The sequence below is a fragment of the Colletotrichum scovillei genome, assembly GCF_011075155.1.
Source record: "Colletotrichum scovillei strain TJNH1 chromosome Unknown Contig00001, whole genome shotgun sequence".
NCBI lineage: Eukaryota > Fungi > Ascomycota > Sordariomycetes > Glomerellales > Glomerellaceae > Colletotrichum > Colletotrichum scovillei.
The window spans coordinates 2427687-2453774 of NW_023336259.1; the positions used below are offsets into that span (position 1 = coordinate 2427687).

At 52.2% G+C, this 26088-nt stretch overlaps 5 protein-coding genes across 5 annotated transcripts; 1 reads left to right on the forward strand and 4 right to left on the reverse strand.

The window, feature by feature from the left end:
* Positions 1 to 3597: 3597 nt before the first annotated feature.
* HER10_EVM0008809 (uncharacterized protein) lies at positions 3598 to 4424 on the forward strand. Its single transcript, XM_035478318.1, has one exon. It carries the CDS (start codon positions 3703 to 3705, stop codon positions 4243 to 4245), a length of 543 nt encoding a protein of 180 aa, XP_035338688.1. The 5' UTR covers positions 3598 to 3702; the 3' UTR covers positions 4246 to 4424.
* Positions 4425 to 4477: 53 nt separating this feature from the next.
* HER10_EVM0010960 (uncharacterized protein) lies at positions 4478 to 8436 on the reverse strand (the record flags this gene model as incomplete). Its single annotated transcript, XM_035480404.1, has 2 exons — positions 7087 to 8436; positions 4478 to 7037 (listed from the first exon to the last, which is right to left on the reverse strand). The coding sequence occupies exons 1-2, from the start codon at positions 8364 to 8366 to the stop codon at positions 4478 to 4480; spliced, it is 3840 nt and encodes a 1279-aa protein (XP_035338883.1). The 5' UTR covers positions 8367 to 8436.
* Positions 8437 to 9141: 705 nt separating this feature from the next.
* HER10_EVM0003219 (uncharacterized protein) lies at positions 9142 to 11891 on the reverse strand (the record flags this gene model as incomplete). The annotated part of the gene is made up of 3 exons (XM_035472903.1): positions 10751 to 11891; positions 9834 to 10698; positions 9142 to 9777 (listed from the first exon to the last, which is right to left on the reverse strand). Exons 1-3 carry the CDS (start codon positions 11248 to 11250, stop codon positions 9142 to 9144), a joined length of 2001 nt encoding a protein of 666 aa, XP_035338160.1. The 5' UTR covers positions 11251 to 11891.
* Positions 11892 to 13464: 1573 nt separating this feature from the next.
* Positions 13465 to 16751, reverse strand: HER10_EVM0002566 (uncharacterized protein). Its single transcript, XM_035472272.1, has 2 exons — positions 16066 to 16751; positions 13465 to 15983 (listed from the first exon to the last, which is right to left on the reverse strand). The coding sequence occupies exons 1-2, from the start codon at positions 16377 to 16379 to the stop codon at positions 14114 to 14116; spliced, it is 2184 nt and encodes a 727-aa protein (XP_035338101.1). The 5' UTR covers positions 16380 to 16751; the 3' UTR covers positions 13465 to 14113.
* Positions 16752 to 20851: 4100 nt separating this feature from the next.
* On the reverse strand, positions 20852 to 24015 carry HER10_EVM0003432 (LIM domain-containing protein). The gene is made up of 3 exons (XM_035473107.1): positions 23185 to 24015; positions 23016 to 23126; positions 20852 to 22961 (listed from the first exon to the last, which is right to left on the reverse strand). Exons 1-3 carry the CDS (start codon positions 23297 to 23299, stop codon positions 21136 to 21138), a joined length of 2052 nt encoding a protein of 683 aa, XP_035338179.1. The 5' UTR covers positions 23300 to 24015; the 3' UTR covers positions 20852 to 21135.
* Between the last annotated feature and the right edge of the window lie 2073 nt (positions 24016 to 26088).

The following is a 26088-nucleotide window of genomic DNA, read 5'->3' on the forward strand; positions in this document are numbered from 1 at the left end:
CGACCCCCCTCGCTTCCAACTGTCCATATCTTTTTACGAAGAGGCGTTCGTCCGGTGTTCTATGATGGTTGCAAGATTTATCCCTTCTGCCCGTCCTTGCAAATCTTACTGCCACACGTATTGCCGAACATTTTCTCCTTTCGCATAGGTGTGCCGCCTCTTCAAGCCCAACCCACTTCGTATCGTTGTTGATACGGCTACATGCGGCTCGACTCCGCGTCGACACACTTCCATAAGTTCCATGTGCTCTCTGTACGCCCACCGGCTCAGGCCAAGGGACCTAACAAGCCGTGGATTGGCCCGCCAAAAGAGATTTGGCGCATTTTGAGCTGTCCCGCAAGCATTCCCAAGCTGAGTGAACGCCGCCAGCTCCATCGCTGAATCCTGAGGGTGTACCAGATCCAGTTTTTCCCCACGATCTCGTACGCTGTGCGCAATCTTGGCTTTGTTGCCTCTCTGTGGGCTGGATATTGGTCCTCGTTGTTATGGAGCTGCCTAATCCGCGGGCCACAATACGAGCTTTGCCGGCGACTCGAGAAATAGCCCCGGCATTTTATTCGCGAGTTGTTACCTACAAAGCTGGACTCGAATCTCTCCTGGGCCTAGCGCGGGCATATGTCATTCGGGCTCCAGCGCTGCCAGTCTGGAAGCTCGTAGGGCTACACTTCCGGGATGCAACCCAAACGCCATCATCCCAGCGCTTATTGGCCCTGCTATGATTGACAGGCTCTGCTACCCAAAAAAAAAAAAAAAAAAACCACTACTGCGCGCACCAATGCTTCAGGTGAGGTGGGCACCACGACGGTGAGGCACACTCTGGAAGCTGAGCCGCACCACCGTTTTGGTGGCATGACGTCGAGGGGAAAAAAGCAACCTGGAGTTGTTTCCTTCAGACTAGCGTCGCTCTCGGTTTCAACGACTCCATCACAAAGAAACATCAGGAAGATTTGGTTTCTCGTCCGGCAAAGCCCTGTCCATCGGCACTTAAGGTTGCAGAGTCGCCCGTTGGCGAGTCTAAGACAAAACTTTCAAACATGTTCCCGAGAGACCCGCTAAGCTTTAGGCTTGAACCGTCGGCACGCCGAGGCCGCCGTCACGTAACTATGGAAAGTGTCAGTTCGTGGCACCAACTCTATGTTCACAGCTAAAGGTATCCTCGGTTCACGTCCGCGACGCTGCTATGGATCATCCTTGCTTGTGATCCAGGCGTTGCTTCTCGCACTAGGTTGGCTCTCGTATAGATTGTCGTATCTTCATATCGGTAATTATCTCGCAGAGATGCAGAGATTTCTTGTAAAAAGACAGTGTCTTCGGCCCGCCGTCGTCTGATCCCGAATTTTGAGTTCGCAGTCTTCCGATCCGGCAGCTGTGCCGACAATCCGGCTCGGTGCGCATCGGACCCGCTTTCTCCGGGGCCGGTACTACCTTCCATTTTAGGTATCCTCGTAAGGTTGATTCAACGACTTCGATGCGCCGCCTTCCCTCGTCGTATTTCAGAATGAAGACTTATATCAAGGCAGTCGTCGTTGCATCTGCAAATTTACAGTAATCATGACATATTTTCCAGACTTTGAAGAATCAGGGGACAAGTTTCTTGTTTTGACTGAGTTTTATTAACTAAGGTACTCTGTGACTAGCTACTAGAGGGTATCTTCACCGCTGAGGTGTGACTGTGAATGGAGAAGAGAACATCTTCATCCTTCAGGTGTATCTGTGGCCATCCTGCCACCACTCCATGACCAAAGCATGCTTCCTTATATCGTCCATTGTTTACTTGCTGGGAGGAAGGGGCTTGGGAGCCGGGTCGGGAGGAGGGTGAGGAGGCTTAGGGCGAGTAACGGGCCAAGTGGGAGCCATTGCGTCGGTTTGGTTGATGGTTTTGGTTGTTTGGGTAATTGTTGTGGTTTGATGTGTGGTTCTTTGCAGAAGATTGCTGGTTGTTGTTTGGGAAAGTGGTGAGTTGGTAGGTTGCTTGAGTGTTTTGAGTGTTTGGTTTGGTTGGTTGATTGATGTCTGACTGTGTTTGATGTGTTGATGATGTAGAAGAAGAGTATTTGTTGATTTCGCGGTGGAGATGTTTTGTTTTATAGTGTTGCTGGAAAGGGTGGTGTTGAGGTGGTGAATCACTCACGAGAGCGCGCATGATGGTGACTGTGGTTTAGATATGAGGCAGGTGATCATCTCTAGCTGTTGGAACAGCGTTCTTGGAGATGAGTCTGATTCAGGGAAAGAACATGACTGTTCTATTCACTGCTGATAGTTGCCCAGGCACTGGTCCGTTGACGATCCTGGAATATTGCTTTCCCATCTCCGAAGCCTATCTGTGTTCTTCGCGAACAAGCGTGTCTTGTGAACAGGTGTTGTATCACGTGAAACTATGGGCATCGACCTGATCGCCTGTTCAGGCTCCCTTGGAGACTCGAGATCGGCTACTTGGCGATAGAAAACATCGGCAGGCCGATGTCCATCTCTGCCAAGACTGCCCGTGAGGTTCTCGGAGTTGCACAAGAAAAGTTGGCCTGTTGAACATTGAGTCCTCATGAGCTTCTAGGCTCTTATTGACAGCATTTGTGTTGCCTGCTTTCGTATGATCCCGTCGTTCCACACACGCGCTTACACTCGGAAGGAGGTGTGCAGTGTGGTGGTAAAACAGCTTAGAACACTTGCACATGTCGTCAAAGAACTTCATGGATAGCTTCTGCGACGATGTCTAGCGATACTGCATGTCCTCGACTGCTCGTGTTCAAGATGTCTAGAACACCACGGTATAGTACAAAGCAGATACACCCAGACCGAAGAGTTTCCATGTTCAGTTACGTGGGGCGGCAAAGAAGTCTGCTGCGCTATCAGTGAACGTCCGCAGCTGAGATATGTCTGTGGTCTGCTAAACATATGGGTGCTTCTGCGAGAGCTGTAGTCCCTTCCACAAGGGGCATATGGATGTCTGCGGAGCTATTCTGCCAATTAAAACTTCTTCCAGGATCGCACTGTCGTTTCCTACATCGTAACTTGTGCCTCACATCATCATTTCGCGTTGACACCCCAAACCCCCGCAAGGCGTGTGCTCACGCAAGCACCGCAACGGCGATAAGCGACCGTTCGAAGCCGAGTCGCGATTCTTTTCATCGCAATCATCTTCATTGTAAGAGTCGCCGACATCCATATGTAAGCATACACCCGCTTACCAAAGCAATCCCACGATCATCACCAAGAACCAGGCTCAAGGGTCTCGCGCTGAACCTCGCGTCCCGAGAAGCCGCGCGCTTCCTGTCAATGCTACCATCAATTGCACGAGGTTTTAAGGCAAGATGCCACAAGCAGTTAGCTCGACTGCTGTAATTGGCTTGGTCGGTGTCTCTGCAGGCGTTGATCGAAGCTTGATTTCCTGCCTTATTTGCTAGCGCTTATGTTTCCTGGGCCGTTATCCGCCGCTAACGCGATGGCGTCGCATTTCATGAGCGGGGCATGTCAATGAATGCGAGCAAGAAATTGGAAGGTAGGTGATTATATGGATATTTACTGAGATTGATGATGGGTTGAGTGTGAGATATAAGAAGTCCAGGTCCCGCCAAGACTGAAGCCAGAACAACAATCAACGACATCCGTACATCATCACCACACGCTTCTCCAACACAACATCTGAACCTCACTCAAGAAGATCATCAAGCATTTACATCAGTCATCACCAAACTCACAACAAAGATGTCAGACCAAACAAACCCAAACACCGCAACACAAGCAACCCCTCTACCCCCAGTCCGCCTCATAACAACAGGCCACACCAAAGACGGCACCTCAATCTTCACATCCGACGCCGTCCTCCCGCCATTCCACCCCTTCGGTCCCCAAGCAAGCAGCTTCACATCCTTCCACACAACTCCCAGCCTGCCCGCCTCCAACTTACCCAACACCCCTCCGCAAACCCTATCAACATCCCTCCCACGCGCACCAGCGGCGGGCACGTACTTTTGCCTCACAGATTTCCCGCCGCGGTATAAGGCGCCTATGCACCGGACTCTCAGCGTCGACTATGCGTGCGTGCTGGCTGGGGAGATTGTGCTTAGGCTGGATGGAGGGGAGGAGAAAGTTGTTAGGGCGGGAGAGGTTATTGTGCAAGGTGGGGTGAATCATGAGTGGGTTAATGCTTCGGATGGGTTTACGAGGGTTTTGTTTGTTATGGTTGGGGCTGAGGCTGTGGTGCTTGATGATGGGCGGCGATTAGAGGAGACAGTTTTTAAGAAATAGGTGTAGAATTCGCGAGCAATAGTGACGGTGCTGCAAATGTAAACTCTAGATCCGTTGATAATTGCTATCTCTCAGCTACTTTTCTCAAATTTAGGGTACCCCAGTATCGTTTTCAACGGCTAATGTGTCATATTCGCAGGCTCTCTTCCCTATATCTTTCCTCGTCAACAGTATGCAGCTCCACAGTCGCCCTCTGGCTTCAACACAACGGCTCTCAGAGCTCCTGATAGATCTAGTGATTGCCCTCTTTTTCAAAGAGAAGCCTTGTTTCAGAAACTTCGTCCAAAATCTGCACGATATCCTGGTATTCCATCAGTGACGCCAAGTACTTTGCTCTCCTCCAACCAAGTTCTTGCAAGGGAATTTGACTATCGAAGTCGAGAATGAGCTTGACAACTTCAATGTGGCCGCCTGCTGCGGCCGCTGCAAGTGCTGCTCGTAGTCTCGGAGCCTGGTTCTCGACATTTTTCTCAGTCAAACCTGCGAGAAATTTCTGAGCAATATCCACATGGCCCCCAAGTGACGCCGAGGAGAGAGGATCCAGTACCTTCGGCCTAACATCCGAATTCTCTTTCCGAAGCCAGAGCTCCAGGTCCTCAGTATCTGTTTTCGTCAAGAATGAGAGCAAATACCGAAGATGCCGAGCTACAAACTTTGACTTTATCGGGTCCCAAATATCCCGAGGATCAAAATTGGTGTAGTTGGACAGTATCCGGTCCCAAAGATCCCAATGATCATTCGCAAACTTCTCCGTTACAGCCCGTACTTTTGTAGCAACAACGTGTCTCTCCAGGAAAGAGGCACCTCGTGCCATCAGAATCTTCACGATTCTGTTATTGCCGCCATGGCAAGCTGCAGCCAATGCAGATTCAAATAAACCCACCTGAATTGGCGCGTGGATCTTCGCACCTGCGTCTAGAAGTAGCTGAACAATCTCCTCATGGCCCGCTTGTGATGCCGCATACAGTGCTGGCATTTGAGTTCCATCCGAAGAGTTGGGGTCGGCGCCTATGTTAAGAAGCAGCTGCACTGTTCCTACGTGTCCTCCAGTTACTGCTCTCAGCAGTGCAGATTCAAAGTCCCGGCCACGTAAAGTAAAGTTAATATCGGTTCCGAAGCCTAGGAGAAGTTTGACGATTTCAGGGCGTCCGTTTCCTGATGCTTCTTGAAGTGCCGGTCCTATTGCGTCTTTGAGCGATGATAAATGGCAGGCTCGACCTGAGCATGCAACCTTAGCTCCGGACTGAAGGAGTTGATGAGCAATACTTTCGTGTCCACCTGCTGACGCTAATTCAAGTGTTTTTCTGGGCGAAAAGCCAGGTCTTCCACACAAGATCCATTTGTCCAGGTACTTTTGGGCAAGATCTATATGCCCAGTCTCCACCGCTACTTCCATGTAGAGCTCGAGTATCTTAGAATTCGTAGTGACCTTGACGCTGTCAAAATTCTGGAGAAGGATCCTAGTCGCTTCGACCCTTTTCACGTCTTTCATACAATTTTTCGCTGCCCTCAAGGCAGAATTGTACAAGAAGCCGGAGTGAACATCATCGACTGCCCCATATTTCAACAGTAATTTTACAGCTTCGCTTTGACCCGAGAACGATGCCGCCACTAAGGCAGTTGGCATTTCCATTTCATCACCGAATCCAAAGCCCTGTCGTCCGGGATCAAGGGATGACATGGACCAAACGAAATTGACCTCTGCACCACGCTCGAGCAGCAACTCAATAATTTCTGTCTGGCCATAAGCTGAAGCTGTCATCAAAGGTGTGCCGCATGCAGTATGTGTTTGCAGAAAAGTCATGTTTGGATCCGCCCCTTGGTCGAGGAAGAATTCTACCACGTCTCGATGACCGAAAGCTGCCGCTGCTTGTAATGGTGTAGTATGGCTTCCACTTTTTCCTCCCATATGATCGATGCATCCTTCCGTTGGCTGTTTGAGGCTGCATTGTGTTTTCCAATCCTCATAGAAGCTTTCTACCAGGAAGCGAGCACCGATAAGGGATGCGAAGTAAAGTGGATGTGGCATCTCGTCCCAGTCCTCAACCCGATAAAAATTATTGTTCCATGGTGTAAGGTCGTTTCTTATTACCCCTGTCGTGTCTCTGAAAAGCAGTAACATCTGATTCTGGAGTCGTAGAACGAGACTATCGTGGGATACTTCAAGGTTGCAGTGACTGTGGTTATCGTACAATGCGGCGCCAATCTCAGTGCCCTTCCTCCAGTGGTTTACCCACTCCTTGGCAGCATATCTCGCAAAAGGATACTCTTTCATGACCTCCAAATACCCAAGAATCTGTAGTCCAGGTTCTAGCAGCAAAGTGAGACACATTGACGCCAGCAGCAGATCCCCACAGCGCTTGGATATACTGAAAGCAGGGTAACCTTCTGGTAGAAGAATACGACTAGATTCGAGGTATTCCTTTACAGAGAAGTGGGCAATTCGAATGAAGGATATTCCTCCGAAAGGTCCGATTCTTACTTCGGTGAATCCTGGGCAGATTTCCTGAAGAGAGTCTGCATCTGGCAATTGCCGATCTGGGTTCAAGAAGGACGTGGTTCCGATCTCGATTGCCAAAGCGTTGATTAACTCCGGCACAAACAACGGTCTTGATGCGCAACAGAGAATCGTGAGCATCTGCTTGGCGTAGTCTTTGTCGGGAACATTCTCCAGCATCCTTTTGTAGGTCTCATCCAACGTTGGAGGTAATGATTGAAGTCGTCGATCAAGAGCCTGCTTGGTCCTTGGGCACGTCGCAAGTGCTTTGAACTGGCATTCAACCCAACGGAAACTTACAATCGTCAGCACTAATCGTTTCAAATTCAGATATGTCAACTCACACGCCATGTGCCTTTTCGGTCAAGACCTTTTCAATCAGAGAATGGTGGTCGCTCCAATGTCTAAGACGCCGTTGAAGGTATTGCGAGATATAGCTAGCAATGTCATCATTTATCCCTTCGTGCTTCATTAAGATAGTCGCTTGTTTCTCGGCCTCTAATCCTTCGCGAATATCGACTTCGTCTCGGCTAGTTACCAAAAGATGTAGTCCCAGATCTGACCAAGTCCGAATCTCTTTCAATGCTTCTAAAAGATCGAACCGACTAGTTTCCCGAGGGCTCTCGTCTAGTGCATCCAAAACAACGTAGACGTTTTGGAAAAGCTGTAAGACCTGACGGAAACATTGAAGTAGGTCTACCGTCGAGAGTTGGATGTTGTTTTTCTTCCTCGAATCATGTGTCCTTTGCAGTGCGGATGGAACATAGTCAAGTTGGTCAGATAGCTGCAAAATGAGCGCTCGAAGCATGGCTGATGCATCCTGTTTGGATTTATCATTAAATGAAAAGAAGAAGAAACAGAGTCCGATGGAGGGGTTTGATCTACGGTGGCGTAGGGTGTGCTGTATGACCGTCGAACTCAGAACAGTCTTTCCGCAGCCGGCAAAGCCCTTCAACCAAAGAAACGAGTTTGGCTCCTCAAGCCAGCGAGTGAATTCAGGCCCGTTGACGAACCAAGTACCAGTCCCCGGGTGTTTCTTTGCACATGCTTCAGTAAAGTTGAAGGTTGCGTCAGGAGCATTGAGCCAAGTTCGGATCTCGGAGGAAACTTGTGAGGTTCGGATTAAGTTGAGTATGGCATTGGTGCTCTCGATTTCATCTTGTACGAGATCGATGGTCTGTTGCTGCAGTAGCGATAAGGCCAGAGACAGTTGACTGATGAGGTAATCGATGTCTTCGTGCAGCTTCAGGAGAGTGCTCTCCCGGAAAGGGTATACCAACGGACGGACGGCTCCTCTGATTGTACCTCGAGCACCGTCGGTCGATATCTTCTCAAACTTCTTCGCCTCTTGTTCCAACTCGTCGATGGACTCCTCGCAGTGCTGAATCGTGGACTCGATGTTTTGAAGCAAACCCTTCTCGCTGAGTCGGAATTTTCGATCGCTGAGATAGCTGTTCAATCTTTCGAACAAAGATTGCAAATCCTCGAGTTTCCGCAGGGTACGAGCAATGTCGGAATGCTGGTTCTTCGAGGCATTGTAGTATTGGTAGATTGACTGTACAGCCTGGATTCCGAGGGAGATGATTCCGACGGCACTGCCTGCGATGGACAGCGGATCCGCCATTGTTGAAGCAACCGAGGAGATTCGAGCGTCTGGCTAATGCGCCAAAGTTGAGAGACAACGACAACTTGCGAGGTTTTTGAGGTTTTAAGGGGAGAAAGTTGAATGGATCGATGGAACGGCCCGGAGAGGGATTCTTGACGCCTAACACCTATTGAAGGGCAATCACAGCGAATCAATCTGGTCGGGGCTGCTTCGACCCAGGCGCTCGCCTGACTACGGACTTCTGGCGAATCATCGTTAACGTACATGTCAACATTGGTGCAGGTGCATCACTTCTGCTCGCATGGTGTGGGAAAGAATCAGTGGGGCCCTTGCTGCAGCTCGAAGAAAGTAGCTTGCCATATAGCCACAATGCTGTATGTATCTTGTCCAGTGTGCCGTGATATCGCTGTTTTTCAGAGTTTAAATAGAAGAAAGTTAAGCATGATTGTCTTGACAATGAGTCACTTATTCAAAAAGACTTTGGCAGACTGAGGGCTCAAGTTGCGATAGGGTCATCTCGGAATTTCAAAAGCAGGCATTGAGATGACATGTATTAGAGGAAGTGCAATACATAATGATATCCCGACATATAGTAACAAAGCATCCAAACGAAGTATCATTGGGGAACGGAGGCCTTCAAGCCCAAGTCCAACCTGCCTACTCAAAATCGTGACAACATCATAAACGTATAGGTACTGAGGGCGGAAAGAGTGGCACCCAACAGATCAGCAAAGTGCAAGGCTTAAAACCTCAGAGCCACGTTGCTAACGAGGAGGAACAAACGTTAGGTGATTCAATCATCCACAATCTCATCCGAGGACGAGGATGACCCAGACATGATGGAAGAGGCATCATCATAAGACGGGATACCGCCCGAGTCAGAGGTGAAATCCGTGTCCGTAGCATTAGTCCACAGAGCAACCCACCGACCGAGATCCTTCCGCCCCTCGCCCAGTTCTTCCTCTCGCGTCAGGGTCGGCCCAAAGTCGGGCTCGAAGCCAAGCTCCGCACGCTCTCTGGGCTCAACCGTGATCACGTGCGGCATCACGCGCGGAAAAGTAGGCGGTGGCGGAGGAGGCATGCATCCCTTCGGCCCCGGGCCTCCAGGACGGCAGAATCCCGGCGGACGCATCCCCCGAGGCATGGGGGGTCCCCTCCAGCAGCCTGGTGGCATGGGCGGCGGCGTGTAAGGCTCGGCCCAGGTGAGCGGGTCTGGTGCGCCGGGTGGTACGAAGACGCCTCCGTTCATGCCATCATTGAAGGCCGAGATGCGCATGTGAAGAACGGCTCCGGGCTTGATGGTTGTTTGCCATGCCTCTGGCGTGATGACTGTGTCGTTTTCGTCAACGATCTCATATGCTCCGTCCCTTACGAGGTTCCAGAGCCTGTTGACGTCTTTGAAGCGCTGGTGGATTGATACACGCGCACCCTGTAGACGCCGGTTAGTTGAAGATTCATGGAGTACTAAAAAGGGGGGGATCTTACTTGAACGGTGCGGCACTGCTCAAACGGAATATCGTACTTTCGACCCAGAACATCAGTCATGTGAACGGGTTCTGCCGCCGGATCAACCGACATGTACACAACCGCGACATCTGGTCGGGTGGTGACATCCACAGTGATAAGCTGCCTGGTGCGGCCATCCTTTCTCTGGGCGCGGAAAAGAGCACCCTGAACGGCAGAACGAAGTTGGTCGTCCTGGACCAGGAACGCATCGCCCGGGGTCTTGGAGCTTTGCTTCAGGATGCGCTTCAGCTCGAGACGTAGCATCTTGGGCTCCAATGCCAAGAAGGACTCTGGGAATGGTCCATTTCTCAGGACCGTCGCCTCGAGATCCAGGTCGGTGATGGGTGGCATGGTGTTGCGGCTGAAAATACCCTTGAACCATTTGCCAACAGACTTAAAGACCTTGGCTGGGAATCGACGCTTCGGTGCCAACAGCTTAATTTCAACCGGGCCTGCGTCAGGGCCCCCATCCCACGGCTGGTGCCAGAAGCTTGTCGGGGCAACCATCGGCGGTGGCGGAGGAGGTGTATCAATCTCAACGACGGGCGTGACCTTGGCATTCTCCTCCGTCTTACCACCACAAATGGATGGCGCCCTGGAGTCATTGGCAGTCTCGCCAGACTTCCAGGATTCTGCGTCATCGTCAACGCCGCTGCCGCTGACTGATGATGCTGCTGAAGATTCGTAAACGCTCTCAGTGTCGGGCTTGTCTGCAAGCGCCAGACGTTCCTTTCTCTCAGCAATCTCGACGAGTTCCTTGGCGGCTTTGCCCTTGCACGTCAACAACCGCATTGCCAGACTCCTTGAGGCCAATTCCTCGTCAAAACTTCCAGGATATCTCGGTCTGAGGAATGGTTAGCCAAATCGTTCATCGTCACAGTATAAGGAGCACCAACTTGATCTGAAGGCCGGCAATACCAGCTACTTGAATGTGGAGGAGCAGACTTGCTTTGAGCCAGCGCAGTTGGACCTCGCTCGTCTCAATGGCTTCCTCGACCATGTCCCAGTCCATGTTGTCGCTGATTGCATGCAGCCTGGATGCCTTCAGGTCCTCCGTGCTAAGGGCCTCAAAGTTCACATCTTTGACGACTTTGACAGCAAGACTTGCTCTATAAACGCTGCGGATAATGGTGGTATACACCTTTCCACATCTCGTTGCAAGATCTTCGATGGCCTCCCGGCCATCGTACCGGTAGACAGGTGATATCTCAAGTGCATCAGCGGCGAGAAATTCCCGCAGCTGGCTTAGTGCTGCCGCTGTAGCAAGGACATCGTCGCTGAGATTGTGGATATCGCTATCTGACCCAGAGGTGCCGAGTTGATAGATTGCGAGCTTCGTAGCAAGCTGTACACCCAATTTGGCGATGCCAGCCAAGTCAACGAAAGAGGCAGCCATCTTGTGCAGAATGCCAGCTACTGAGATGGTCACGAAGGCAAAGGGAGGACTGAGAGAGGACGGTGCCAACAGGATATCGGCTCCTTTCTTGCACTTGAAGCATGATGAAGAGCGGGGTATTTATCTCCTGTCAGCACTGCATTCTAGTTGCAAGCCTCATTTTGTGTCATTGGGCTGGGCAAGCTGCAAGCTTCGAGATTCCCGTTGGCTGGTCAAAACGAGTGTCCAATGAGCCGCATCAAGCGATGGTGCTACAGTCTGTCTCTAGCCCTTGGAGGTTTGAGATGCAAGGTGTTCTAGAATCAGTGGCTCGATAGGAGTCGCTATCGTGAGGCCATTTTTGACTGTACCGCATCGTCATGTAGCCACGGCACATTGAGATGATGCAATTGGACCAGCAGATACAGCTGTAGCCCCAAGCACAGCATCAGGCTCTCCCTGCGATGCATTGAAGGTGGGCTTGTCGTGGCACAGATTCTTGTTCGGTGCTGTCTCGGGTTGCGAATGGATCTGGCTGCCTCATCATGTTCGTGTTGGTGAGGCCATCATCACGACTCACGAGCGCATTTGCGCGGGGAATGCATCGTCGAAGGAGAGCCTGCCTGAGGTGTCTGCAGGCTATAGGCATCAGCTGCAGGCTGCGATTGCTTTAGGTTTCTCATTCGGGTAACAAGAAACAAAGTGGAAGTACACTGCAGGTGTGAGAAGAGGCCTTGCCCAATGGATTCAAGCTACACGTGATTTAAACGGCTCCCCGTCCGCGCGGGGCAGGTACGGCAGGCGCGCTTTCCCCCGTCCAAAAATGGAGAAGTTGGCAGGAGCCACGCGCAATGCATGCCGTGTCCCGTCCGCCTGCAACTTCCACAAAGTGACCAGGCAGTTAGGCAGGCACGGCAGGTAAGGCAGATCAGGCAAATAGGTGGGCGAATTCAGGCAATCCCTTGCCCGTGATGGTTCGCCGTCAGCTTCATTGATGCACCGCAACTCTGTTCCACACTCGTCGTGAAGACCTCGAAGCCGCGCAGGTGCTCGCTTGCGTCTGGAGCCAGCCTGCAGGATCGTGACTATTGTCTGTAACTATGCGATGCATCCTGTGAGGCTACCAAGACAGTCCAGATACCGAAATTTTGAAGATCCCGCCACCAGCCTGATGTCCGCTTCGGCCTCGTTGAACGCTCGTATGTTTGAGTGCGATTCAACGATATGCCGTTATGACATAAGTGGCTATTATCTTTCGCCTAGACTATCGGTCTCTTCCATAGCAAAATGGTACCCATGTTGACCAGTCGCCGCACTCTGCCCGCATTTCACGTCGACTGCTCCGGAGCGACTCTCTGAGAAGGCCAGTAAAGTAGAGGTGGTAATGCCGAGTTGTTACAACGAAGGAAGAAGCCCATCACATTAACACCCAATGAATCACAGATTCCATTCTTCCCAACCCAAAGTCTAAACCCAAACCCAACGTCAAGCTGACCAGTCAGCAAGAATTCAGGCTCAGGCGACCGGGCGGCCACTTGCTCCGTATAGGACACCGAGAAACACAGACTTCCGTGCTTGAACATTACACATCCAAATTCAATCTTCCAGTCTTCCGGAGGCAACGTGAACTTGGGGCTTGAGCTGAGCAGGATGCCAAAGCTTATCGCCCTAAGCCGAACATGACCATTCTCATTAACCTTACCACCCGTCCTCATCCCGTCCCTGCCTCATATTACTCGCCGAATAACTCACCAAGAACTAACGACCTGGGACCCTGATTGGGAGTCCGAACAGGATACCCAAGGTGCCGCATGCTCTTCTGTCAATACCCCCCCGATAGCCTTGGCAGCAAGAAGCATTCAGTCTACCCAGCGATGTGCGCGAGTCTGATCGGCTAGATCTCCTCGCTCTCATGTTTCATATTGGGGGGGACAAGGGGTCTTTATATACGAGAGCTCTAGATAGACGCCTGAGCTCGAGGCTGCGTCCTGCTCACACCTGCATCAGCCAGGTGTATACTAGGCTCTGAAGTCTTGCGTACTCAACCTTCATGGGCCGAAGCTGGGAACTCCCCCCCTCCCTCCAGGAGTTGCAAGTCAAAGCTCAGCATGTACAATCACAGAGTCGCAACAAGTCACTCATGAAAGACCAACAATATGACCCATGACAATTACAATTGGCAGGTTTTCCCTCATCTTTTAGTTCCCGAAGGATAGAGATACTCTACATATCTACGCTCACTCGGTCCCGAAAACCGGCAACATTGGTTTCCCCACCTTCTCACACAATCCATCTACATCCACCCTTTGTACAACTAAAAAAGTAAAGCCGGCCGTTTAGGGAAAAGGTCTAATCGCTGTAAAAATGCCCAAAAAGAGAGTAAAGTAAGGTAGGGGAGAAAGAACAGGGTTTGTCGGCATTGGACAATGAAGAAGAGTGAAAATCTGCCATGTTTTTTGACTGAAGATGCATCACTAGTGATGAAAACGGTAACCCCGTTTCCACACATGTGAAGGCCGAAACAGTTGATTTGAAAGAGACAACGTCTTGCTCCAGGGGCAACACTGTAACGATTTCATATCTAACCTGTGGCCCGCATGCGTATGGACGGAATGAATCGGTAAATGTCGCCACGGTTCCCAGGGGCGATTGCCTGGAGCTCGTTGATATTCATAGCCTCTCGGGCATGTAGTGGTATTCGTAGCAGCGCCTGTTCTCCAGGATAGGTACCCTCCAAATCCCATTGAAAACTCTCATGTCCGGTTGTTTCTGCTGCCAGTGCTCTCTGCTTCATACATCGTCGCTCTTGCCAGCGAGACCACGAAACCCAGTTTGAAGCAAGTCTTGTTCGTACATCATACACCATAATTCTGCGTGGGCACGTTCAGCCGTAGAAGAGCTCGAACTGGGTCGCGAATCCGGGTTCTGTCGGCTTGACCTCCTTGATGGGGTGGAGGATCATGGGTGGAAGACACGGACGACCGTGCGCTCTCTCCCAGTTCTTGCCGCCAATCTTAGTGTCGACATATCCGATCCAGTTGTTGTACAGTCTTGGTGGGGGTTCGGCGCGGTAGTACCAAGTCATGCCCTGGTATCTACGCTCTCTTCCCCAGCCCATAGGACTGCCCTCGCCACCGCTCTCGCCGCGAGGGCCAGGATTGAACCACTTCTCGAGGAAAGTGCCATTCCAGGGGCGGTCAAACCAGGTAGGGTGAGGTGCAAACACAGTCTTGAAGCCGTGGAGAAGCGCGACAGTCTGAGGGGTCATCTCCGACGCAATGTGGTTGCCGCGAAGATTCTCAACATGCATGATGTCCAAGAGGCGCTTGGAGACACGAGATTGGGTGACAATGGTGGTTCGGCGGGGGAGGGTTTTTGCAGGGTCGGGGAACTTTTCGTCTCTGTAGCCCCAAATGTGGTCCGAGATGATCCAGCTGCTGTTGATCGGGTTGAAGATGGGGCCGACAGTGATCATGTCCGCGTCCTCACCAACTCCCCACTTGTACGGCTCCTTTTCAGGGTTTTCGACGGGAGGTTTAGGGCCGACGGGGTTGATGAAAGGCAGCTTGGGCGGGCCCCAGATCTGGTTGCCGCGCGTGCGTTGCTCAACGTCCTTGCGGAAGTCGGTATCGTAGTCTCCGTGGAAATCGGGGATATAGTAACGCTCGTTGCGCTCCCACAAACCTCTGCGAGGCTGTTTCTTGGAGAAGTCGGAGAGGCGCTTCAGGAAGTCGTAGTTGTGGCCGATGATTCTGGCGTCCATCTCCCAATTCCAGATAAAGTCGAATTCGGGGTGGTCCTGGCTGAACTTCTGCACCGACAGCCATTGGGCAGAATGCACGCTCTTTTCGTTCTCGTCGGTAAGCGCTGTGTACAGATTCCACATAGCCTGGTCATTCCACAGCTTGGTAATGCCGTGGAACTCGAGAGGCACATGCTCGTTGAGCACGTACTGGTACGTGGCTTCGTCGTTCCAGATGTCGAGAGCCTGATCGCGAACGTGCAGTAGCAGGAAAACCTGGTACTCGCCACCGGATCGGAGCGAAAGCTCAGAAATGAGAGAACGGATGACCTGCTTGTCGTTCTCGGTGTACTTCTTGCCGGTATAGGTTCGAAGAAGGACAGCAGTACGGGCGTCGGGAGTCGTCACCTTAGCGCCCTTGGACCCGCCCCTGAACTTGTTGGTAAGGCCTCGTTTCTCGTTGGCCTCCTCTTCCTCCTCGACCTCCTTGCCATACTTCTCGGCGATGTCGGGGTAGGCAGTCTTGATATACTCGTTGGGCTTGCCCTCGTCGAAGCGGGCAGCGTTTCTCTCAATACACTTCTCCTGGAGGTCGCCCCAGTTGATGTTATCCCAGTCAATGCGAAGACCGGCCTTGCTGAGTTGAGGAAGAAGACCATAGGGTCCAAGTCTGGTCTCGCGCTCGTAGCAAATGTTGCCGTCCATGTCCAGGACGTCGAAGCCACCGAAGCCCGGGTTGGGGAATTTCGCAGGATGACCCTTGAAGACCAAGAGATCATCAACGGCCTCGCCAGTCGCACCAATGCAGGGCACATGAGGCGCGCGATGCGTCTTGTTCCATTCTTCGCTGTTGTAGTCGGGGTAAGGGTTGAAGTAGACCGGTCGCTGGTTCGTGTAGGCCTCCTCCTGCGTGCCAGACTCACGGAGGTTGGCGGCGTGCTCGGCGGTCCTGTTTTCCTTGTCCTTCAGAGAGTTAAGTGTGTTTCCGTAGATCGCGTCGTTGCCGGGAAGCCTGTAAAGTTTAAAATGTCAGTCTCTCCTGCATGCGTGGCAGCTGACGTTCCCGCACTCGGGATTGACAGGAGGGCACGTACTTCTTGGCAGCTTCATACTCCCGCGCGAACTCGTCTCGCAGATCTTGCTCGTGCTTTTCTCTCTCTTGCTTTTGTCTCTCCTCATCCTGCTTCCTCTCCTCTTCCGACTTTGGCGGTTCAGGAGGTGCGGCCTTTTCGGGGGGTGGAGAGGTGCCGTCTTGGTTCCAGGGGACGACATGATAGCCGGCAGGAGCGCCGCGTGTGGCCAGGAAGTAGACGGTGACAATTGCCAGAGTGAGAAAGAGCAGCGTCTTGGGGCGGGCCCTCGGGGCGATGAAGCCTCTCGATGATTGTTGTTTGAGCATGGTCAACATGGCCAGCGCGGCAGCGGCAAGCGGCGGCGGGCGGCGGTCGACTGGGGGTTATTAAAGAATCGGCAATTCGCTGCGGAAAAAAAAAGGTGCTGATCGAACGGACGATTGGGTATAGGTTACGGTTGGAATGTTTGCCGCGGCGCTATAGAGGCATGCTGCGGCGGTCGGGAAAACACACAACCAAAGGAATGACGACCCGAAGCGCTGGTCTTTCGAAGTATGAAAGGAACGTGGTGAGTTCTCGCGCGCCTCGCAAAACCCAATCGAGAAGAAACCTGGCTCGAACGACAACAACGCTGCAGTGTGAGCGGGACCTGTTATGGGGGCTTGGCGAGATTGGATAAGACTCGTTGATTAGAGAGTGGCACGGCTCCTATCAAAGGAGACCCAGTTGGGATTTTTTTCGGGGGGTGTGGTGCAATGGATCGGACGGGGGGCGAGTAGGTAGCGCGGGGGAAGAAAGGGAGGAAGAGACAGAAAAGTCTAGACTGGAACACGCCTCTCCGCAAAATCCAGGTGAGATCTGAAGTGAAACGGAGACAATGTCGACGATAGTGTTTTTGGTGATTGCCGCGATTGCAGAAAGATTTTTGTTTCTACCACCAAGAGCCAGGAAGGGGAAGAAAGGAGAAGGAGTGGAAGGCAGGTGGAAGGACAGAGACGACTACGACAATGGCACCGGTTGCCGGGACTCAGAACTCAGGAGAGAGAGGACGTCGAGTCGAGCTCTGGGCAAAGAATAGTGGGCAGGAAGGACAAGAACAGGGAAGGCGCACTAACTAGGCAAGAGGCAGGAGGATCATGGAAGGGGAAGCAAGGAAGTTGGGAAAAAAGAGGAAGGGGCGACCGCCAATCGAGTTGCTCCATTGCTTGGTAGAAACCCAGGGTACGGAGTACATCTCATAAGGTACAAGAACGACGTGGGATTTAAATTGGATAAGAAAGAACGATGTACATACAATCGGCCGCCTACTCTCTCCTTCACTTCAAGGAAGGCACGTAAGCACGTAAGGTACTTTGGTCCAAAGTGTACATCGAGGTATCTCAAAGGGGTCCGTCCCGCGGATATCTGCAGATAAACCGCGTACGTCGCCGCATTCACATTGCAACACGCAAAAGGAGACAGACAGCAACAAGCCAACCAACCAAGTCGCAAACTGACGAATCCGACCATCCTCCGAGTCGGATGTAGATCGCCAGTTACGTGAGAAAGTGGCCACCGTCCACCTAATTTCTAAAAGAGGGACGCAAATGTCGCCCACCGGTCCTCCCTGAGTACCTCCACCTCTTGTTGACAAGAGGATTGGATGGGAATCAGGTCCTGGCTACTGGCGCCGGCACCCGGCAATCAATCAATCCATCACACCAGACTCAGGTCGCGCGGGATGGGCGGGACCATTGCAGTCACAGTTGGCATGGATATACGGTATGACGGACTTTTTTTATTTTCTGCCCAAACATCTCTGCCAGATTCCAGTAGCATTCGGCAAGCGACACTAACAGGGAAAAAGGGGAGGGCCAAGTTCGGACTGGATTCACTGGAGCCATATTGAAGCACTTTAATCGCAATCGTCCCCATCCACGATGCCTTACAAATTTGCACACCATAGCGGCAGCTGGCAGCGCGCTTTATGTTTCGCCGGTTAAGCCAGCGATCAGTGGATGTCTCAATCTCAGGAGGGTGATTGCACCAGGACACCTCATCTTGTTCTGCATCCCGTTGATGCTGCCCGGACGAGACAAACGACGAAAATTTTCAAAGTCCAAGACGACAAAGAAAGCCACGCGTTCGACCTCAATGCCGAGTTATCAAGCACAGGTCCCGCGCCGTTGGTCCTGTTTCGCGAACAAAGAGCAAAGTAACCTTCACCAAAGGCGACTTGACCGAAAATTTTGGCCAAAAGTTGAACGCCCTGAAAGCCGGTGTTGGCTTGTTTCTCTTCCCTGACCAATCCAAGCCGCATTTTCTTGGCTACGCTGCGAAACCAGGAACGGCACCAAAAAGTGGCGCTTCCAAAACCGCGCTAGTCCCGAGCTCCCCTTTCCTGGTTCCATGACACCCCTGTCGATCCGAGTTAATCGCCTTTTTCTTCCAAAGTACCGAGACACACAATTTCGGGCGTCGAGATACCTCATCAGCTCAGCTCGCCCCTTACGCTGGAAAAAGCACTTTACACGTGCCTTACCGCTGCCGGATATCCCACGCGACTTGGCTGCTTCAGCGAGGGGAAGTGCGGAAGGCCTTGCAAACGACGAGGCAAAGATGGCAATTACGTTCGGATACCACACCAATAAGGAGGAGAAGTGCGACGTGTACTCCGTAACTTGTAAGGGGATACCAAGTTTCTCGAAGGCAATACGCGGGGACTTGAACGGGTCAACCGTTCCCGCTCATTCTCAACTGTGACACCAAGTCACTGACAAAGACAACCGACTCGGCTCGAGGAGTGGGAGAGGTAGTTGAAGAAGATCTTCACGGCCCTCTGCCCGTTCAAGAAGGTGCCACTGAATGTCATTGTCTCCAGAGAGGATCACATCACACAGACACCCGCAATAGACAGTGCCCTCTGCCTCACACTTTGACCTTGCATCAGCAGAACAGAAAGTCTGTGCTCTCGAGACCAAACCAGCATAACTGCGCACGACTTCGAACCCTTCGATGTCTCTTCCATTGCAGTCTTGCTCTGATAGCTTCCGAAACAAGACGCACGACATAACCACTTGCCTACGGTCTACCGCAGCGCAAGGCAAGGAGGGACCGGCTGCAGTCTGCAGGTGACTTGCGGCTGTGGACGCAGGGCGAGCGCTCTTATCTCGAAATCGCAAACACATCGTTTCCATCAATGAGAGACGTCGGGAAAGAAAAGATTGATGGGGGGAAAAGAAACTTGCCAATCAAACCATCGCCAGACCTCACGCATCATGTCTAACAACTGCAGCAAGAGAAGAAATAACAACATCGCCCATTTCACTATCGTCCGCCAAAACCATCTGGCTAGTAGGCACGGGCGCTCTGCTTTGTCTTCCCCTTACCTTGCCAAGTTGTCAGCAAATCGCGTACCGCCGTCACGTTTATCCAACAACATCTGACATTCTATCCTCTCTTGTCCGACCACGTTGACCTCCTGGTGTATGTCTCGACGCTCGACAGTCTCAGAACGAGCGAGAGGCCCGCCAACCATCCGTCTGACGTCCCATCCACTCTTTCTATTTCCATCTAGCAATGCGCGCGCTCCACGGAACACCCGCTCGCAGTGAAACCCAACCGGGCCACTCTCGACCAGACGAACCACTGACACTGTCCTCTGTACGGACACGCCGTGCGCCAGAATGTGATCAGCCTACGCGACTCGAATTGTCCTTCAACCGTGCGAAGTACCCAGCGCACGATGACAGCCTCATAAACCCACGACACTAGCCACTCTTCTTGAAACAACCTCCTGGTGGAGCTCGACATTTTCTTAAACTGGAATACTCCACCAACTTTCGACATGGAAGTACCTACCTTCTCATTGCGGCACCTTACGTGATTACTAAGGCCCAGGCCAAATGACTTCAGAGCTTCTGAATGAAGCCATCACGAAGACAAATCAGCTATTCGCCTCGGAATGAAATCCTACTAATCCTTGAATCAAGATAAAAGTGTGGAAGTTGCGAATAGACCAAGTTTCTCGTGCCGCATTATGTAGACCCTGTTTAGACTGCCTCAAGACCTATCCCGTGCCCGCCCATGTACACTCGTCCTATCTTCCATCTAAGGTATTATCAACACGAGAAAAGGTCCATCCCTCAAGATTCATTCTTCAGATCAGCAGTGACTGCGTGAGTCCTAAGAGGATGGTGACGTTTCGAAAATGTACGTGAGTCTCTGCAAAATCGCTTCCTAGCGTCCTCTTGGGTGTAAAATGTACGTCCAACTCCCATCAGTCGGTTCGTCTCATGAAAAGAACGGTCTTGAGAGTGATGAGTCAAGATCTATTCGTTGCGACATTCAGGTAATCTATAGGAGGAAATTGAGAGTCGGGGTCAATGTTCAAATTGACGGGATCGGCAGAAGGCGTAAGTCTGAGATGACGCACGAGGCGGAATGAGAGCGTATCAATTTGCACCGCAGCATATCGGTAGCGCCCAGGTCTAGATATATCGTAGATGACTGGCATTAGTGTACAATGAGTATTCGAATAGGATCCCAGCTACGAGCCGAGACTCAGCTACGAGCCGAGACTATGCCACAGTCAGTCGGGCTTCGGAACATTCACATGCAACACAAAACTTTCGACACATGGTTGAAGATATTGACTCAAGATTGATCTTTCTCTTGGGGCTTGCTACGGGTTATGGTCTCAAAACCGGCGAGCCTCTTGAGATGGCTAGCTATGTACAAGCACTCACGTGCAACCCCATCGCCTGCAAGGTACTTCCTCTGCTCCTTTTGCCATGTAATTTGGAATGTCTCCAATGTTGTTAATGGCCTTCCCCTTCCTCAAGAGCTTCTGTGAAGCTCATGCTCAAAACGAAGACGAGACAAGCGCGTCGTCCGATGCAGGTATCAACAGAGTCCACAAAGGACTGGGTATATAGAACTCTAGATAGCAAACAAAAAAATGGAAGTGTATGTGGTGGGTTGAGATGAGGTTTTTTGTGTCGTGGTCGTAAGCGTGTCGTGGGGTATTAAAATGCATTGTAAATGATGATTCATATACGACGAAGCGAATACGTTTAGTCGGAAAGGATCCAAGTTGGCATTCGTGGCGGTTTACATCATTCCGAGTCTCGTCATGCGCTTGTTCATGGTAGGCGGCATGGGCGGCGCAAGTCCAGCACCGGGACCCATTCTCTGCCCGCGAGGAAGACCAATTGGTGGTCTCATGCCGGACTGGCCGTTACTGGGTCGGCGGCCACCTTGTCCGGGAACACCGAGACCACCAGGGGAGCGTCCTCGTCGCTCCTCGTTGACCATTCGAGGCGGTGGTTGCATGCGGCGCCAGGCGTCCTTTTCGCAGTATGATCGGCCGTTGACTTCGAAGTAGCCGTTTGACAGGGACATCCCGCAGTCGCCGCAGCGGAAGCATCCAACGTGGTATTTGATGCGTTCTTCGTCTTCCAGGTATTGACCCTCGATGCCACGTCTGCAGGAACCACACAAGCTGCCGTTGAGCTTGTGATAATGGTTACCACAGTAAGGCTTGTCGTTGAGAACGTAGAATTCCGCTGAAGAAAAGGGCTCGCGGCATGTTGTGCAGACGAAGCAAGCCTTGTGGTAGCGTCCGGTGAGACGGCCGTCTGAGGATGAAATGCTCTTGCCCGTGATGGCATCGCCGCAAGACTTGCAGTTGCCTCGCGAGGGCCGGTTGCGGGGCGGAGACGAAACGCTGCGCTGATCGCTGGCTTGACGCTCATGTTTTTGATTGTAACGATCCATGGGGTTACGGTCCATGGGGTTGCGACGGTCATAGTCTGGTGTCGCAAGTGGCGATCTCGCACGGGGTCTACCTCCTTGCACAGCTGGATCATCTCGAAGGTCCACAGATGGCGGTGCGCGACGATTCGAGTACGGGTTCGCCAGCGGTTTCTGGGGTGGTGGCGGCGGCATACCAGGAGACTTCATAGCCTCCATTGAAGACTCAATGTCGTTCATCAAGTTGTCAAAGTTGGTCACGTCTGACGGGTTTCGACGTCCTCGTGGATTCGCTGGGCTGGACTGTGAGCTGCTCTGAGAACTGGCCTGGCGACCATGGCTGAACATGGACGCTCCGGATGACGTAGAAGCGGAAGGAGTGTGATACGGGTTTGATGAACCAAATTCGCTCGCCAGATCCACTTGGGGCGCGCCATCTCTTCCAGATGTCGTTGGGCGCAGAAGACTCGTTCGCGGCGGCGGAGCTCTCGATGTGTCGGGCCCCATTGAAATCTTCCTCTCATGCTCTCCACCGTTCGGCTGTCCTCTAAGCCTGTCAGATCGGGTGGGAGGCGCTGAGGGCGTTCTCAGAGGCGGCTCAATAGGTTCGCTAGGTCGCGGGAAGGTGCCTGCGCGGCTAACATAGGTTTCGGGTTCGATATCTTCGGGGGTCGTTCCTGGCGGCCCAAATCCTCCATAACCATTCTTTCTTGGTAGTCTCGGTGGCGCAATACCGCCAGCGTTGCTGCTTCCAGAAGACATGAAGGAGTTGTTGGACGCTGAAGTCAGTGGCCGATCGTTTGTGATGTTGTCATCCGGAGTCAAAGAATCCTGTCTCGAGGGGGCGAAAGCGTTCTTTGTTGCTCCTCTTCCTCCCGCTCTCCTGCCCATCTCGAAAGGCCCCGGCGCGATTGTGTTCATACGCTGGAGAAGACTTGGTGCTTGCTTCTTTTGTTCGCCTGGGTATATCTGTTCAGAACCGTAATCATCCCCATCATCAAATGCCCCATATCCTCCAGGTCGTCGAGATTGCTGGCTTGAGTTGTAGTCGTTTGCGATTTGCGGTTGGAAATAGTCGTCGTTGCGGCCCATAGCCTGGCTGTTCGGTGTCTTGGGTGAGATGCTGATTGAACCAGTCGATGTGCTTATAGGTGTTAATTGCCCTTGCCGCGAGTACGGGAGATCTACTTCAGTTAGTCAACGATGCGCGAGGAGTCAAGATGGGTTTATCGGCATACTGGCGGCACTGGTATCTAATGTTGGAGGTGCCATGCGTCCGTACTTGTTGTCCAACGGCGGCGGCTGATCATATGAGCCCAGGCTGTCTGGACGTTCTGGTGGCGCCGATGCTATACATGGTGTGAGCTTGACTCTGCGAAAGATTTAGAGTGAGTGTGGATAGCTTACGCTCTGCTCCTGGACCGCCGCAGACGTGCTCGCCCATCATGGAAATTTCCACATCGAGGCCGCATGACGAGCATTTGATGGCCGGCATAAAGCTCGACTCTCTTGGTAAGGCCATTTTGGCTAGTGATCCTGTTGTCCTTCTTGCGAATACGCCCAAACTCTCCGGATCTTCACTAAAGGTAGGTCGTCTGTATTCCCATGCACATTTGAGGCCGCATCAAGCTGATTTCCGTAGGCGCGGTCTGCAATCCCAATGCGGATGTGGCGGAAGAATGAGAGGTTGCGGACGGGGCAACGGGGGCAAGACGGCTCTTGAGTGTTTCTAGAAAGCGAGAAAAGGGCGGCAGTGACGTGAACTGACGTTGTCCCTGGAAGTTTAATGGTGGTGGGACGCACGATCGCGCCTTGTTTCCAGCTTAAGATCGGAAACTATGTGGATTTGCTGTGACGGGGTGGTGGACGACTGGAACCCCCCGTTGCAGTTTGCAGGCGAACTCCCAGGCGCGGGTGTGAGCGGTGTATGGGTAAACCGTGAGTGATGTTGAGGGTGAGCGTGTGACCCAAGCGGTGTCTGAAGGTCTTTCTTTTTGGAGGCGGAGCGCTTCTGCAGAGTCGCACGAGTCCCGGGATCTTGGTTGCTGTCAAGGATGCAATGTTGGAGCGTGTTTTGGGACCAGCGCAGCTGTTGAGAAACACGAGCTCCAAGTAAGTGAGTGAGTGCACAGTCGAGCCTCGAGGGTGTGAAAGACTGTGTACTATTGCTGTTGTAATGGTAAGAGACGGAAACGGGACGGGATAAGCTGGTCTGAGAATGAGTCGCTTGGGGAAGAGATGTTGCGTCTCACGTCTCGAAGTTGGGAAGAGGGTGTCGGGACATTTGGTGGATTTGGGGAGCAAAGGAGACGTCCATGAGCGTCTCAGGGCCAGTAAAGAGAGGCGACCCCTGTTCGTGGTGTGGGTGGTCAGAGAGAAGCACAGACAGTGGCTGTCGAGAGAACCCCTGGCGGCCTTGTCCGGCCCATGCCAGGTTGGGCCTGGCGGTTGACGAGCATCAAGCAGGGATCTGGGGTGTTTGCATGGTGCATCTCTCTGTGCGCAAAGGATAGAGCTAGGTCCGGATGGAGGGGAGGGGCGGAGAGAGAGGCACACATAGAGACACCTATCCGTGGACGGGAAGGTAAGTAGTAGAGAGAGAGGTTTGATGTGATGGAGAAGTGTCGGAAGGACTACAGTTTTTACCACCTTGGGACCTTGAGTCTGACTGAGACTGAGACGGAGACAATGGTGATGTGATGTGATGTGATGTACTGGATGCTTGGGGACGAGGAGAACACTGGGAGAAGAGACGAGACGGGGAGAGGAGGGGCACAGCTGCAGCAGACACATCATCGAGGGATTTGCGAGGATTTACAGTCCTTGCTCGTTGTTTAGGCTTTAGACGACTGGTCCATGTCGAGGATCAATCGTGACAGTGGGATTGCGCAAGGAGCAGACTTGTTCACCTGCGACAAGAGGGACAGTCATGGACGGGATAGCATGAGAGCAGAGACGGGCAAAGGGTCCAATGTCCGATGGCAGGCCGCGTGCTGCGTGCAAAGGGGTTTGACTACGATGAAGGGTTCAAGAGGTGGTGCTCCTCTTGTCCTTACAAGTTAGACGCAGACCAGATAAATTGTCATAGATGAACAAGATGAGAAAAGGGACCTGGAACGGCGCGGGGTGGATCAGCAAACCACGGCGTTCTTACCCTGCAGAGGCAATCATCCTTTCTGGATTCCCTCTCACCTGCATTCTACAGCTTTTGCCTTGTCCCCATTGGGGAGGAGTAATCAACTCTGACTGCGTAGTATAGTGATTGGGACAAGTACTTCGCAGTATGTAAGGTATGGACTCATGGAGTGACCTGTCTCCAGTGCTACCGCATTCTGAGGGAAGAAAGAACAAGGCAGAACCAAGGCAGGCCGCAGGCGATGCAAGCGATGGGCAGGCCAGCGATGCCACATGGGGAGGATGATGACCGCCTTCCCCAGTGTTGGCTCGTTTCAGGTCCTCTTCCCAGCAATCTACAAGCAACAATGAAGGGCAGGCTGGCAGCGGCGGATGGGACAAAAGGCGCTGTTCTGCCGCACGCGAGCATGCCTCATCCCTCGTCACGTCACTCAAGCTGAGGGTCGGAGAATTGTTCATACCCTTATTTTTGTGTGAGTGCATATACATGGTGCTAAGTTCAGTATGGACGCACACCTCAGGTGAGGCCGCAATCATGGTGATACCTGCCTCGGAGTCCCCTAATTACCTAAGGTGCGGGATGCTACGGGAAACATGGCATCCATAATGTATCCGTGGGCCGTAGCCACACTAGTCGCGCAATAAGCCCACTCATCCATCTATATCCAGTCCATATTTAGAGACTGATGCAACTCAGCATGAATATGCTTTTTCGGAATCCGGCGAGGTATGATTCTAAATATGAATGATGCCGTTCGGGATAAGGTGGGAGCGATGTGGGAGACACGGGACCGATGAGTCGATGACTGTCGAAGCGTTGCGCAAATGTATGTACCCGTAGCATTGGCAGTGACGGAAAAAGAAAGGAGAAAGAAGCATTTGCGGATTCTACCAACTTCCCGCCCGGCTCGAATGGGCGACGAATACGACCTCGACCTAATATGGTTCTGTTCATCTCTGCCAAATTTTACTCAACACGAACGGCATTACCCAAAAGAGTTTGCTGCGTTCTGGCCTTGCAATCGAACCCTCCTTTTCTCTTGATTGCTGTGGTTCCTTCCAACGGTTGGAGAACCTAACGTAACGTGCCTTATTTATCGACTGACCAGTCACATTGAAGAATCATGAATGCAACAGTACCTTACCTACCTTCTTGGTTTTCTCTCGCTCTTTCTA